The sequence below is a fragment of the Hyla sarda genome, unplaced genomic scaffold, assembly GCF_029499605.1.
Source record: "Hyla sarda isolate aHylSar1 unplaced genomic scaffold, aHylSar1.hap1 scaffold_486, whole genome shotgun sequence".
Lineage (NCBI taxonomy): Eukaryota > Metazoa > Chordata > Amphibia > Anura > Hylidae > Hyla > Hyla sarda.
Window position 1 is genome coordinate 100,968 of NW_026610498.1, and position 16,763 is coordinate 117,730.

General features: G+C 39.7%; 1 protein-coding gene across 2 annotated transcripts in view; it reads left to right on the plus strand.

The window, feature by feature from the left end:
• LOC130336630 (integrin alpha-M-like) overlaps window positions 1–16,763 on the plus strand; it is a 133,003-nt gene that overhangs the window by 89,354 nt on the left and 26,886 nt on the right. For both annotated transcript variants that reach the window (XM_056553925.1, XM_056553926.1), the window contains 2 exons: window positions 6,523–6,661; window positions 15,144–15,239. In XM_056553925.1, coding sequence (XP_056409900.1) covers window positions 6,523–6,661; window positions 15,144–15,239 — 235 coding nt within the window. The remainder of the gene's footprint in view (window positions 1–6,522; window positions 6,662–15,143; window positions 15,240–16,763) is intronic.

The window sequence follows — 16,763 nt, forward strand, 5'->3', positions numbered from 1 at the left end:
CAAAATTTCCAGTTATCATATACACTGATCACAAGAATCTCTCCTATCTCCAGTCTGCCCAACGACTGAACCCTCGCCAGGCCAGGTGGTCGTTGTTCTTTGCCCGTTTTAACTTTGAAATTCATTTTCGCCCTGCCGACAAGAACATTAGGGCCGATGCCCTCTCTCGTTCCTCGGATGCCTCTGAAGTAGAGCTCTCTCCACAACACATCATTCCTCCGGACTGTCTGATCTCCACTTCTCCAGCCTCCATCAGGCAAACTCCTCCAGGGAAGACCTTCGTTTCTCCACGCCAGCGTCTCGGGATTCTCAAATGGGGACACTCTTCCCACCTCGCAGGCCATGCGGGCATCAAAAAATCCTTGCAACTCATCTCTCGTTTTTATTGGTGGCCGACTCTGGAGACGGATGTTGTTGATTTCGTGCGGGCCTGTACTGTCTGTGCCCGGGATAAGACTCCTCGCCAGAAGCCTGCTGGCCTCCTTCATCCTCTGCCTGTCCCCGAACAGCCTTGGTCACAGATTGGTATGGACTTTATTACAGACTTGCCCCCATCCCGTGGCAACACAGTTGTTTGGGTGGTCGTTGATCGATTTTCCAAGATGGCACATTTTATTCCTCTTCCAGGTCTTCCTTCAGCGCCTCAGTTAGCAAAGCAATTTTTTGTACACATTTTTCGCCTTCACGGTTTGCCCACGCAGATCGTCTCGGATAGAGGCGTCCAATTCGTGTCTAAATTCTGGAGGGCCCTCTGTAAACAGCTCAAGATTAAATTAAACTTCTCTTCTTCTTATCATCCCCAATCCAATGGGCAAGTAGAAAGAATTAATCAGGTCCTGGGTGACTATTTACGGCATTTTGTTTCCTCCCGCCAGGATGATTGGGCAGATCTTCTACCATGGGCCGAATTCTCATACAACTTCAGAAGCTCCGACTCTTCTGCTAAGTCCCCATTTTTCGTGGTGTACGGCCGTCACCCTCTTCCCCCCCTCCCTACTCCCTTGCCCTCTGGTTTGCCTGCTGTGGATGAAGTGACCCGTGATCTTTCCACCATATGGAAAGAGACCCAAAATTCTCTTTTACAGGCTTCATCCCGGATGAAAAGATTTGCCGATAAGAAAAGAAGAACTCCCCCCATTTTTGCTCCCGGAGACAAGGTATGGCTCTCCGCTAAATATGTCCGCTTTCGTGTCCCCAGTTACAAACTGGGACCACGCTATCTTGGTCCTTTCAAAGTCCTGTGCCAGATTAACCCTGTCTCTTACAAACTCCTTCCTCCTTCTCTTCGTATTCCCAATGCCTTCCATGTCTCTCTCCTTAAACCACTCATCATTAACCGCTTCTCTTCCAAACTTGTTTCTCCCACTCCTGTTTCCGGTTCTTCTGACGTCTTCTCCGTGAAGGAGATCCTAGCCTCCAAGACGGTCAGAGGAAAAAAAAATTTTTGGTGGATTGGGAAGGCTGTGGTCCAGAAGAGAGATCCTGGGAACCTGAGGACAACATCCTAGACAAAAGTCTTATCCTCAGGTTCTCAGTCTCCAAGAAGAGGGGGAGACCCAAGGGGGGGGGGTACTGTTACGCCGAGCGCTCCGGGTCCCCGCTCCTCCCCGGAGCGCTCGCAACATCCTCGCAATTGCAGCGCCCCGGTCAGACCTGCTGACCAGGTGCGCTGCAGTATCTCTCTCAGCCGGGATGCGATTCGCGATGCGGGAGGCGCCCGCTCGCGATGCGCATCCCGGCTCCCGTACCTGACCCGTTCCCCGTTGGTCTTGTCCCGGCGCGCGCGGCCCCGCTCCTTAGGGCGCGCGCGCGCCGGGTCTCTGCAATTTAAAGGGCCACTGCGCCACTGATTGGCGCAGCAGGCTTAATTAGTGTGTTCACCTGTGCACTCCCTACTTATACCTCACTTCCCCTGCACTCCCTCGCCGGATCTTGTTGCCATTGTGCCAGTGAAAGCGTTTCCTTGTGTGTTCCTAGCCTGTGTTCCAGACCTCCTGCCGTTGCCCCTGACTACGATCCTTGCTGCCTGCCCTGACCTTCTGCTACGTCCGACCTTGCTCTTGTCTACTCCCTTGTACCGTGCCTATCTTCAGCAGTCAGAGAGGTTGAGCCGTTGCTGGTGGATACGACCTGGTTGCTACCGCCGCTGCAAGACCATCCCGCTTTGTGGCGGGCTCTGGTGAATACCAGTAGCAACTTAGAACCGGTCCACTAGCACGGTCCACGCCAATCCCTCTCTGGTGCAGAGGATCCACCTCCAGCCAGCCGAATCGTGACAATATGTAGAATGTCTTATCCCCTTTTATCACTTATATATATGTAGAATGTCTTATCCCCTTTTATCATTTATATATATGTAGAATGTCTTATCCCCTTTTATCATTTATATATATATGTAGAATGTCTTATCCCCTTTATCATTTATATATATATATATATATATATATATATGTAGAATGTCTTATCCCCTTTATCATTTATATATATATGGAGAATGTCTTATGCCCTTTTATCATTTATATATATGTAGAATGTCTTATCCCCTTTTATCATTTATATATATGTAGAATGTCTTATCCCCTTTTATCATTTATATATATATATATATATATGTAGAATGTCTTATCCCCTTTTATCATTTATATATATGTAGAATGTCTTATCCCCTTTTATCATTTATATATATATGTAGAATGTCTTATCCCCTTTTATCATTTATATATATGTAGAATGTCTTATCCCCTTTTATCATTTATATATATATATATATATATGTAGAATGTCTTATCCCCTTTTATCATTTATATAAATGTAGAATGTCTTATCCCCTTTATCATTTATATATATATGTAGAATGTCTTATCCCCTTTTATCATTTATATATATATATATATATATATATGTGTAGAATGTCTTATCCCCTTTTATCATTTATATATATATGTAGAATGTCTTATCCCCTTTTATCATTTATATATATGTAGAATGTCTTATCCCCTTTTATCATTTATATATATATGTAGAATGTCTTATCCCCTTTTATCATTTATATATATATGTAGAATGTCTTATTCCCTTTTATCATTTATATATATATGTAGAATGTCTTATCTCCTTTTATCATTTATATATATATGTAGAATGTCTTATCCCCTTTTATCATTTATATATATGTAGAATGTCTTATCCCCTTTTATCATTTATATATATATGTAGAATGTCTTATCCCCTTTTATCATTTATATATATATATATATATATATATATATATATGTAGAATGTCTTATCCCCTTTTATCATTTATATATATATGCAGAATGTCTTATCCCCTTTTATCATTTATATATATGTAGAATGTCTTATCCCCTTTTATCATTTATATATATATATGTAGAATGTCTTATCCCCTTTTATCATTTATATATATATGTAGAATGTCTTATCCCCTTTTATCATTTAAATATATGTAGAATGTCTTATCCCCTTTTATCATTTATATATATATATATGTAGAATGTCTTATCCCCTTTTATCATTTATATATATGTAGAATGTCTTATCCCCTTTTATCATTTATATATATGTAGAATGTCTTATCCCCTTTTATCTTTCATATATATGTAGAATGTCTTATCCCCTTTTATCATTTATATATATATGTAGAATGTCTTATCCCCTTTTATCATTTATATATATATGTAGAATGTCTTATCCCCTTTTATCATTTATATATATATGTAGAATGTCTTATCCCCTTTTATCATTTAAATATATGTAGAATGTCTTATCCCCTTTTATCATTTAAATATATGTAGAATGTCTTATCCCCTTTTATCATTTATATATATGTAGAATGTCTTATCCCCTTTTATCATTTATATATATATGTAGAATGTCTTATCCCCTTTTATCATTTATATATATATATATATATATATATATATATATATGTGTAGAATGTCTTATCCCCTTTTATCATTTATATATATATGTAGAATGTCTTATCCCCTTTTATCATATATATATATGTAGAATGTCTTATCCCCTTTTATCATTTATATATATGTAGAATGTCTTATCCCCTTTTATCATTTATATATATGTAGAATGTCTTATCCCCTTTTATCATTTATATATATATGTAGAATGTCTTATTCCCTTTTATCATTTATATATATATGTAGAATGTCTTATCCCCTTTTATCATTTATATATATGTAGAATGTCTTATCCCCTTTTATCATTTATATATATATATGTAGAATGTCTTATCCCCTTTTATCATTTATATATATATATATATATATATATGTAGAATGTCTTATCCTCTTTTATCATTTATATATATATATATATATATATATATATATATATATATATGTAGAATGTCTTATCCCCTTTTATCATTTATATATATATGTAGAATGTCTTATCCCCTTTTATCATTTATATATATATGTAGAATGTCTTATCCCCTTTTATCATTTATATATATATATATATATGTAGAATGTCTTATCCCCTTTTATCATTTATATATATATGTAGAATGTCTTATCCCCTTTTATCATTTATATATATATGTAGAATGTCTTATCCCCTTTTATCATTTATATATATATGTAGAATGTCTTATCCCCTTTTATCATTTATATATATGTAGAATGTCTTATCCCCTTTTATCATTTATATATATGTAGAATGTCTTATCCCCTTTTATCATTTATATATATATGTAGAATGTCTTATCCCCTTTATCATTTATATATATATATGTAGAATGTCTTATCCCCTTTTATCATTTATATATATGTAGAATGTCTTATCCCCTTTTATCATTTATATATATATGTAGAATGTCTTATCCCCTTTTATCATTTATATATATATATATGTAGAATGTCTTATCCCCTTTTATCATTTATATATATATGTAGAATGTCTTATCCCCTTTTATCATTTATATATATATATATATATGTAGAATGTCTTATCCCCTTTTATCATTTATATATATGTAGAATGTCTTATCCCCTTTTATCATTTATATATATGTAGAATGTCTTATCTCCTTTTATCATTTATATATATATGTAGAATGTCTTATCCCCTTTTATCATTTATATATATATGTAGAATGTCTTATCCCCTTTTATCATTTATATATATATATATGTAGAATGTCTTATCCCCTTTTATCATTTATATATATATGTAGAATGTCTTATCCCCTTTTATCATTTATATATATATATGTAGAATGTCTTATCCCCTTTTATCATTTATATATATGTAGAATGTCTTATCCCCTTTTATCATTTATTTATATATATGTAGAATGTCTTATCCCCTTTTATCATTTATATATATATATGTAGAATGTCTTATCCCCTTTTATCATTTATATATATATATATATGTAGAATGTCTTATCCCCTTTTATCATTTATATATATGTAGAATGTCTTATCCCCTTTTATCATTTATATATATGTAGAATGTCTTATCCCCTTTTATCATTTATATATATATATATATGTAGAATGTCTTATCCCCTTTTATCATTTATATATATATATGTAGAATGTCTTATCCCCTTTTATCATTTATATATATATATATATGTAGAATGTCTTATCCCCTTTTATCATTTATATATATGTAGAATGTCTTATCCCCTTTTATCATTTATATATATGTAGAATGTCTTATCCCCTTTTATCATTTATATATATATATGTAGAATGTCTTATCCCCTTTTATCATTTATATATATGTAGAATGTCTTATCCCCTTTTATCATTTATATATATGTAGAATGTCTTATCCCCTTTTATCATTTATATATATATATATGTAGAATGTCTTATCCCCTTTTATCATTTATATATATATGTAGAATGTCTTATCCCCTTTTATCATTTATATATATATATGTAGAATGTCTTATCCCCTTTTATCATTTATATATATATATGTAGAATGTCTTATCCCCTTTTATCATTTATATATATATATATGTAGAATGTCTTATCCCCTTTTATCATTTCTATATATATGTAGAATGTCTTATCCCCTTTTATCATTTATATATATATATGTAGAATGTCTTATCCCCTTTTATCATTTATATATATGTGTAGAATGTCTTATCCCCTTTTATCATTTATATATATATGTAGAATGTCTTATCCCCTTTTATCATTTATATATATGTAGAATGTCTTATCCCCTTTTCTCACAGACTGGACTAGTTTTTCTTCTGCCTGCGCTTTAGAAGATCTTAGAACTTGCTTGGCCTCTTTCTGCTTAGTCTTGTAGATTTGCCTTTCTTCATTGCTCTGGGTTGTTTTATAATTACTAAATGCAGCTTTTTGTTTTATTTATGATTTTGGCCACTTCTGCTGAGTACCACAGGGGTCTCTTCCTTTTTCTGCTTTTACTGACCAGTCTAATGCATTTTCTGTTGCCTTCAGTAATGTGTCTTTTAAGTTGTCCCATTTCTCCTGTTCTCTCTCGCAGTCTCCACCTGGTGGTCGGATTGTCTCTGGATGTGAACCTGACAGTGTCAGTGACCAATGCCGGGGAGGAATCATACAATACTCGTGTCCTCATCCCCTTCCCCCCAGACCTCTCTTTCCGCAGGGTGTCTCTTATACAGGTATGTCTCTCTCTTCTCTCTCCTGTCTCTTATACAGGTATGTCTCTCTCTTCTCTCTCCTGTCTCTTATACAGGTATGTCTCTCTCTTCTCTCTCCTGTCTCTTATACAGGTATGTCTCTCTCTTCTCTCTCCTGTCTCTTATACAGGTATGTCTCTCTCTTCTCTCTCCTGTCTCTTATACAGGTATGTCTCTCTCTTCTCTCTCCTGTCTCTTATACAGGTAGTTCTCTCTCTTCTCTCTCCTGTCTCTTATACAGGTAGTTCTCTCTCTTCTCTCTCCTGTCTCTTATACAGGTATGTCTCTCTCTTCTCTCTCCTGTCTCTTATACAGGAATGTCTCTCTCTTCTCTCTCCTGTCTCTTATACAGATATGTCTCCCTCTTCTCTCTCCTGTCTCTTATACAGATATGTCTCTCTCTTCTCTCTCCTGTCTCTTATACAGGTATGTCTCTCTCTTCTCTCTCCTGTCTCTTATACAGGTATGTCTCTCTCTTCTCTCTCCTGTCTCTTATACAGGTATTTCTCTCTCTTCTCTCTCCTGTCTCTTATGCAGGTATGTCTCTCTCTTCTCTCTCCTGTCTCTTATACAGGTATGTCTCTCTCTTCTCTCTCCTGTCTCTTATACAGGTATGTCTCTCTCTTCTCTCTCCTGTCTCTTATACAGGTATTTCTCTCTCTTCTCTCTCCTGTCTCTTATACAGGTATGTCTCTCTCTTCTCTCTCCTGTCTCTTATACAGGTATGTCTCTCTCTTCTCTCTCCTGTCTCTTATACAGGTATGTCTCTCTCTTCTCTCTCCTGTCTCTTATACAGGTATGTCTCTCTCTTCTCTCTCCTGTCTCTTATACAGGTATGTCTCTCTCTTCTCTCTCCTGTCTCTTATACAGGTATGTCTCCCTCTTCTCTCTCCTGTCTCTTATACAGGTATGTCTCTCTCTTCTCTCTCCTGTCTCTTATACAGGTATGTCTCTCTCTTCTCTCTCCTGTCTCTTATACAGATATGTATCTCTCTCTTCTCTCTCCTGTCTCTTATACAGGTATGTCTCTCTCTTCTCCCTCCTGTCTCTTATACAGATATGTCTCTCTCTTCTCTCTCCTGTCTCTTATACAGGTATGTCTCTCTCTTCTCTCTCCTGTCTCTTATACAGGTATGTCTCTCTCTTCTCTCTCCTGTCTCTTATACAGGTATGTCTCTCTCTTCTCTCTCCTGTCTCTTATACAGGTATGTCTCTCTCTTCTCTCTCCTGTCTCTTATACAGGTATGTCTCTCTCTTCTCTCTCCTGTCTCTTATACAGGTATGTCTCTCTCTTCTCTCTCCTGTCTCTTATACAGGTATGTCTCTCTCTTCTCTCTCCTGTCTCTTATACAGGTATGTCTCTCTCTTCTCTCTCCTGTCTCTTATACAGGTATGTCTCTCTCTTCTCTCTCCTGTCTCTTATACAGGTATGTCTCTCTCCTCTCTCCTGTCTCTTATACAGGTATGTCTCTCTTTTCTCTCTCCTGTCTCTTATACAGGTATGTCTCTCTCTTCTCTCTCCTGTCTCTTATACAGGTATGTCTCTCTCTTCTCTCTCCTGTCTCTTATACAGGTATGTCTCTCTCTTCTCTCTCCTGTCTCTTATACAGGTATGTCTCCCTCTTCTCTCTCCTGTCTCTTATACAGGTATGTCTCTCTCTTCTCTCTCCTGTCTCTTATACAGGTATGTCTCTCTCTTCTCTCTCCTGTCTCTTATACAGATATGTATCTCTCTCTTCTCTCTCCTGTCTCTTATACAGGTATGTCTCTCTCTTCTCTCTCCTGTCTCTTATACAGGTATGTCTCTCTCTTCTCTCTCCTGTCTCTTATACAGGTAGTTCTCTCTCTTCTCTCTCCTGTCTCTTATACAGATATGTATCTCTCTCTTCTCTCTCCTGTCTCTTATACAGGTATGTCTCTCTCTTCTCTCTCCTGTCTCTTATACAGGTAGTTCTCTCTCTTCTCTCTCCTGTCTCTTATACAGGTAGTTCTCTCTCTTCTCTCTCCTGTCTCTTATACAGGTATGTCTCTCTCTTCTCTCTCCTGTCTCTTATACAGGTATGTCTCTCTCTTCTCTCTCCTGTCTCTTATACAGGTATGTCTCTCTCTTCTCTCTCCTGTCTCTTATACAGGTATGTCTCTCTCTTCTCTCTCCTGTCTCTTATACAGGTATGTCTCTCTCTTCTCTCTCCTGTCTCTTATACAGGTATGTCTCTCTCTTCTCTCTCCTGTCTCTTATACAGGTAGTTCTCTCTCTTCTCTCTCCTGTCTCTTATACAGGTAGTTCTCTCTCTTCTCTCTCCTGTCTCTTATACAGGTATGTCTCTCTCTTCTCTCTCCTGTCTCTTATACAGGAATGTCTCTCTCTTCTCTCTCCTGTCTCTTATACAGATATGTCTCCCTCTTCTCTCTCCTGTCTCTTATACAGATATGTCTCTCTCTTCTCTCTCCTGTCTCTTATACAGGTATGTCTCTCTCTTCTCTCTCCTGTCTCTTATACAGGTATGTCTCTCTCTTCTCTCTCCTGTCTCTTATACAGGTATTTCTCTCTCTTCTCTCTCCTGTCTCTTATGCAGGTATGTCTCTCTCTTCTCTCTCCTGTCTCTTATACAGGTATGTCTCTCTCTTCTCTCTCCTGTCTCTTATACAGGTATGTCTCTCTCTTCTCTCTCCTGTCTCTTATACAGGTATTTCTCTCTCTTCTCTCTCCTGTCTCTTATACAGGTATGTCTCTCTCTTCTCTCTCCTGTCTCTTATACAGGTATGTCTCTCTCTTCTCTCTCCTGTCTCTTATACAGGTATGTCTCTCTCTTCTCTCTCCTGTCTCTTATACAGGTATGTCTCTCTCTTCTCTCTCCTGTCTCTTATACAGGTATGTCTCTCTCTTCTCTCTCCTGTCTCTTATACAGGTATGTCTCCCTCTTCTCTCTCCTGTCTCTTATACAGGTATGTCTCTCTCTTCTCTCTCCTGTCTCTTATACAGGTATGTCTCTCTCTTCTCTCTCCTGTCTCTTATACAGATATGTATCTCTCTCTTCTCTCTCCTGTCTCTTATACAGGTATGTCTCTCTCTTCTCCCTCCTGTCTCTTATACAGATATGTCTCTCTCTTCTCTCTCCTGTCTCTTATACAGGTATGTCTCTCTCTTCTCTCTCCTGTCTCTTATACAGGTATGTCTCTCTCTTCTCTCTCCTGTCTCTTATACAGGTATGTCTCTCTCTTCTCTCTCCTGTCTCTTATACAGGTATGTCTCTCTCTTCTCTCTCCTGTCTCTTATACAGGTATGTCTCTCTCTTCTCTCTCCTGTCTCTTATACAGGTATGTCTCTCTCTTCTCTCTCCTGTCTCTTATACAGGTATGTCTCTCTCTTCTCTCTCCTGTCTCTTATACAGGTATGTCTCTCTCTTCTCTCTCCTGTCTCTTATACAGGTATGTCTCTCTCTTCTCTCTCCTGTCTCTTATACAGGTATGTCTCTCTCCTCTCTCCTGTCTCTTATACAGGTATGTCTCTCTTTTCTCTCTCCTGTCTCTTATACAGGTATGTCTCTCTCTTCTCTCTCCTGTCTCTTATACAGGTATGTCTCTCTCTTCTCTCTCCTGTCTCTTATACAGGTATGTCTCTCTCTTCTCTCTCCTGTCTCTTATACAGGTATGTCTCCCTCTTCTCTCTCCTGTCTCTTATACAGGTATGTCTCTCTCTTCTCTCTCCTGTCTCTTATACAGGTATGTCTCTCTCTTCTCTCTCCTGTCTCTTATACAGATATGTATCTCTCTCTTCTCTCTCCTGTCTCTTATACAGGTATGTCTCTCTCTTCTCTCTCCTGTCTCTTATACAGGTATGTCTCTCTCTTCTCTCTCCTGTCTCTTATACAGGTAGTTCTCTCTCTTCTCTCTCCTGTCTCTTATACAGATATGTATCTCTCTCTTCTCTCTCCTGTCTCTTATACAGGTATGTCTCTCTCTTCTCTCTCCTGTCTCTTATACAGGTAGTTCTCTCTCTTCTCTCTCCTGTCTCTTATACAGGTAGTTCTCTCTCTTCTCTCTCCTGTCTCTTATACAGGTATGTCTCTCTCTTCTCTCTCCTGTCTCTTATACAGGTATGTTTCTCTCTTCTCTCTCCTGTCTCTTATACAGGTATGTCTCTCTTTTCTCTCTTCTGTCTCTTATACAGGTATGTCTCTCTCTTCTCTCTCCTGTCTCTTATACAGGTATGTCTCTCTTTTCTCTCTCCTGTCTCTTATACAGGTATTTCTCTCTCTTCTCTCTCCTGTCTCTTATACAGGTATGTCTCTCTCTTCTCTCTCCTGTCTCTTATACAGGTATGTCTCTCTCTTCTCTCTTCTGTCTCTTATACAGGTATGTCTCTCTCTTCTCTATCCTGTCTCTTATACAGGTATGTCTCTCTCTTCTCTCTCCTGTCTCTTATACAGGTATGTCTCCCTCTTCTCTCTCCTGTCTCTTATACAGGTATGTCTCTCTCTTCTCTCTCCTGTCTCTTATACAGGTATGTCTCTCTTCTCTCTCCTGTCTCTTATACAGACATGTATCTCTCTCTTCTCTCTCCTGTCTCTTATACAGGTATGTCTCTCTCTTCTCTCTCCTGTCTCTTATACAGGTATGTTTCTCTCTTCTCTCTCCTGTCTCTTATACAGGTATTTCTCTCTCTTCTCTCTCCTGTCTCTTATACAGGTATGTCTCTCTCTTCTCTCTCCTGTCTCTTATACAGATATGTCTCCCTCTTCTCTCTCCTGTCTCTTATACAGGTATGTCTCTCTCTTCTCTCTCCTGTCTCTTATACAGGTATGTCTCTCTCTTCTCTCTCCTGTCTCTTATACAGGTATGTCTCTCTCTTCTCTCTCCTGTCTCTTATACAGGTATGTCTCTCTCTTCTCTCTCCTGTCTCTTATACAGGAATGTCTCTCTCTTCTCTCTCCTGTCTCTTATACAGGTATGTCTCTCTCTTCTCTCTTCTGTCTCTTATACAGATATGTCTCTCTCTTCTCTCTCCTGTCTCTTATACAGATATGTCTCTCTCTTCTCTCTCCTGTCTCTTATACAGGTATGTCTCTCTCTTCTCTCTCCTGTCTCTTATACAGGTATGTTTCTCTCTTCTCTCTCCTGTCTCTTATACAGGTATGTCTCTCTCTTCTCTCTCCTGTCTCTTATACAGGTATGTCTCTCTCTTCTCTCTCCTGTCTCTTATACAGGTATGTCTCTCTCTTCTCTCTCCTGTCTCTTATACAGGTAGTTCTCTCTCTTCTCTCTCCTGTCTCTTATACAGGTATGTCTCTCTCTTCTCTCTTCTGTCTCTTATACAGGTATGTTTCTCTCTTCTCTCTCCTGTCTCTTATACAGGTATGTCTCTCTCTTCTCTCTCCTGTCTCTTATACAGGTATGTCTCTCTCCTGTCTCTTATACAGGTATGTCTCTCTCTTCTCTCTCCTGTCTCTTATACAGGTATGTCTCTCTCTTCTCTCTCCTGTCTCTTATACAGGTATGTCTCTCTCTTCTCTCTCCTGTCTCTTATACAGGTATGTCTCTCTCTTCTCTCCTGTCTCTTATACAGGTATGTCTCTCTCTTCTCTCTCCTGTCTCTTATACAGGTATGTCTCTCTCCTCTCTCCTGTCTCTTATACAGGTATGTCTCTCTTTTCTCTCTCCTGTCTCTTATACAGGTATGTCTCTCTCTTCTCTCTCCTGTCTCTTATACAGGTATGTCTCTCTCTTCTCTCTCCTGTCTCTTATACAGGTATGTCTCTCTCTTCTCTCTCCTGTCTCTTATACAGGTATGTCTCTCTCTTCTCTCTCCTGTCTCTTATACAGGTATGTTTCTCTCTTCTCTCTCCTGTCTCTTATACAGGTATGTCTCTCTCTTCTCTCTCCTGTCTCTTATACAGGTATGTCTCTCTCTTCCCTTTCCTGTCTCTTATACAGGTATGTCTCTCTCTTCTCTCTCCTGTCTCTTATACAGGTATGTCTCTCTCTTCTCTCTCCTGTCTCTTATACAGGTATGTCTCTCTCTTCTCTCTCCTGTCTCTTATACAGGTATGTCTCTCTCTTCTCTCTCCTGTCTCTTATACAGGTATGTCTCTCTCTTCTCTCTCCTGTCTCTTATACAGGTATGTCTCTCTCTTCTCTCTTCTGTCTCTTATACAGATATGTCTCTCTCTTCTCTCTTCTGTCTCTTATACAGGTATGTCTCTCTCTTCTCTCTCCTGTCTCTTATACAGGTATGTCTCTCTCTTCTCTCTCCTGTCTCTTATACAGGTATGTCTCTCTCTTCCCTCTCCTGTCTCTTATACAGGTATGTCTCTCTCTTCTCTCTCCTGTCTCTTATACAGGTATGTCTCTCTCTTCTCTCTCCTGTCTTATATACAGGTATTTCTCTCTCTTCCCTCTCCTGTCTCTTATACAGGTATGTCTCTCTCTTCTCTCTCCTGTCTCTTATACAGGTATGTCTCTCTCTTCTCTCTCCTGTCTCTTATACAGGTATGTCTCTCTCTTCTCTCTCCTGTCTCTTATACAGGTATGTCTCTCTCTTCTCTCTTCTGTCTCTTATACAGGTATGTCTCTCTCTTCTCTCTCCTGTCTCTTATACAGGTATGTCTCTCTCTTCTCTCTCCTGTCTCTTATACAGGTATGTCTCTCTCTTCTCTCTTCTGTCTCTTATACAGGTATGTCTCTCTCTTCTCTCTTCTGTCTCTTATACAGGTATGTCTCTCTCTTCTCTCCTGTCTCTTATACAGGTATGTCTCTCTCTTCTCTCTCCTGTCTCTTATACAGGTATGTCTCTCTCTTCTCTCTCCTGTTTCTTATACAGGTATGTCTCTCTCTTCTCTCTCCTGTCTCTTATACAGGTATGTCTCTCTCTTCTCTCTCCTGTCTCTTATACAGGTATGTCTCTCTCTTCTCCCTCCTGTCTCTTATACAGGTATGTCTCTCTCTTCTCTCTCCTGTCTCTTATACAGGTATGTCTCTCTCTTCTCTCTCCTGTCTCTTATACAGGTATGTCTCTCTCTTCTCTCTCCTGTCTTTTATACAGGAATGTCTCTCTCTTCTCTCTCCTGTCTCTTATACAGGTATGTCTCTCTCTTCTCTCTCCTGTCTCTTATACAGGTATGTCTCTCTCTTCTCTCTCCTGTCTCTTATACAGGTATGTCTCTCTCTTCTCTCTTCTGTCTCTTATACAGGTATGTCTCTCTCTTCTCTCTCCTGTCTCTTATACAGGTATGTCTCTCTCTTCTCTCTCCTGTCTCTTATACAGGTATGTCTCTCTCTTCTCTCTCCTGTCTCTTATACAGGTATGTCTCTCTCTTCTCTCTCCTGTCTCTTATACAGGTATGTCTCTCTCTTCTCTCTCCTGTCTCTTATACAGGTATGTCTCTCTCTTCTCTCTCCTGTTTCTTAGACAGGTATGTCTCTCTCTTCTCTCTCCTGTCTCTTAGACAGGTATGTCTCTCTCTTCTCTCTCCTGTCTCTTATACAGGTATGTCTCTCTCTTCTCTCTCCTGTCTCTTATACAGGTATGTCTCTCTCTTCTCTCTTCTGTCTCTTATACAGGTATGTCTCTCTCTTCTCTCTCCTGTCTCTTATACAGGTATGTCTCTCTCTTCTCTCTTCTGTCTCTTATACAGGTATGTCTCTCTCTTCTCTCTCCTGTCTCTTATACAGGTATGTCTCTCTCTTCTCTCTCCTGTCTCTTATACAGGTATGTCTCTCTCTTCTCTCTCCTGTCTCTTATACAGGTATGTCTCTCTTCTCTCTTCTGTCTCTTATACAGGTATGTCTCTCTCTTCTCTCTCCTGTCTCTTATACAGGTATGTCTCTCTCTTCTCTCTCCTGTCTCTTATACAGGTATGTCTCTCTCTTCTCCCTCCTGTCTCTTATACAGGTATGTCTCTCTTCTCTCTTCTGTCTCTTATACAGGTATGTCTCTCTCTTCTCTCTCCTGTCTCTTATACAGGTATGTCTCTCTCTTCTCTCTTCTGTCTCTTATACAGGTATGTCTCTCTTCTCTCTTCTGTCTCTTATACAGGTATGTCTCTCTCTTCTCCCTCCTGTCTCTTATACAGGTATGTCTCTCTCTTCTCTCCTGTCTCTTATACAGGTATGTCTCTCTCTTCTCTCTCCTGTCTCTTATACAGGTATGTCTCTCTCTTCTCTCTCCTGTCTCTTATACAGGTATGTCTCTCTCTTCTCTCTCCTGTCTCTTATACAGGTATGTCTCTCTCTTCTCCCTCCTGTCTCTTATACAGGTATGTCTCTCTCTTCTCTCTCCTGTCTCTTATACAGGTATGTCTCTCTCTTCTCTCCTGTCTCTTATACAGGTATGTCTCTCTCTTCTCTCTTCTGTCTCTTATACAGGTATGTCTCTCTCTTCTCTCTCCTGTCTCTTATACAGGTATGTCTCTCTCTTCTCTCTCCTGTCTCTTATACAGATGTCTCTCTCTTCTCTGATTTGTAGAGTAACAAGCGAGTGACAATTACATGTTCATCAGAGGAGACCCAGAGAGTGCTGACCTGTGGGGTGAACAGACCGCTGCTGAGACCCAACACTACGGTAAGAGACAGCTGACATGGTGCGAGACCTCATGTCATAGGAACCTGAGAGACAGCTGACATGGTGCAAGACTTCATTTAGGTGTCCCGGTACCGCATCTTATACGGTACCTATGTATGTGAGGGTCCCCATAGCCAGAGTCCCTAGGACGTAGGGATCCCTGTGGTGCAGTCTACTCCTTGTCGCCTCTATTCCAGCTCATAGACCAGTAATTTATGTAAAGGTAATGTAAATATAGTAATATAGATGTAAATAAATAGTTAAATTACCGGTTCCATAGCGTTGCAGGACCTGCGGGTCACATGACTAGGTAAACTCTATGGTATTAAGCGGCGATAGGCTGGAGCATTACCTCAGCATACCAGCCCTCAGCCTGGCGTCACGAACTATAGGGTTAACATTAACCCCTCATATACAGATACCATACCACCACTACCATACACCCCCCAAGGGCTACCACATCATGTCATAGGAACCTAAGAGGAACCGAAGAGACAGATGACGGTGTGAGACCTCATGTTATAAGAACCTAAGAGAGAGATGACTGTGTGAGACCTCAAGTCATAAGAGCAGAAAAAACAGCTGATGTGTGAGACTCTGTAACAAAGCCCTTATCTCCAACTGAGTAGCTGTTATTCAGAGATCATGTGATCATTGTGACCTCTCAGAGAAGACACCAGAACCATGTGATCATTGTGACCTCTCAGAGAAGACACCAGAACCATGTGATCATTATGTCCTCTCAGAGAAGACACCAGAACCATGTGATCATTATGTCCCCTCAGAGAAGACACCAGAACCATGTGATCATTATGTCCTCTCAGAGAAGACACCAGAACCATGTGATCATTATGTCCCCTCAGAGAAGACACCAGAACCATGTGATCATTGTGACCTCTCAGAGAAGACACCAGAACCATGTGATCATTATGTCCTCTCAGAGAAGACACCAGAACCATGTGATCATTATGTCTCCTCAGAGAAGACACCAGAACCATGTGATCATTATGTCCCCTCAGAGAAGACACCAGAACCATGTGATCATTATGTCCTCTCAGAGAAGACACCAGAACCATGTGATCATTATGTCCCCTCAGAGAAGACACCAGAACCATGTGATCATTATGTCCCCTCAGAGAAGACACCAGAACCATGTGATCATTATGTCCCCTCAGAGAAGACACCAGAACCATGTGATCATTATGTCCCCTCAGAGAAGACACCAGAACCATGTGATCATTATGTCCCCTCAGAGAAGACACCAGAACCATGTGACCCTTATGTCCCCTCAGACCCCAGAACCATGTGATCCTTATGTCCCCTCAGAGAAGACACCAGAACCATGTGATCATTATGTCTCCTCAGAGAAGACACCAGAACCATGTGATCATTATGTCCCCTCAGAGAAGACACCAGAACCATGTGATCATTATGTCCCCTCAGAGATGACACCAGAACCATGTGATCATTATGTCTCCTCAGAGAAGACACCAGAACCATGTGATCATTATGTCCCCTCAGAGA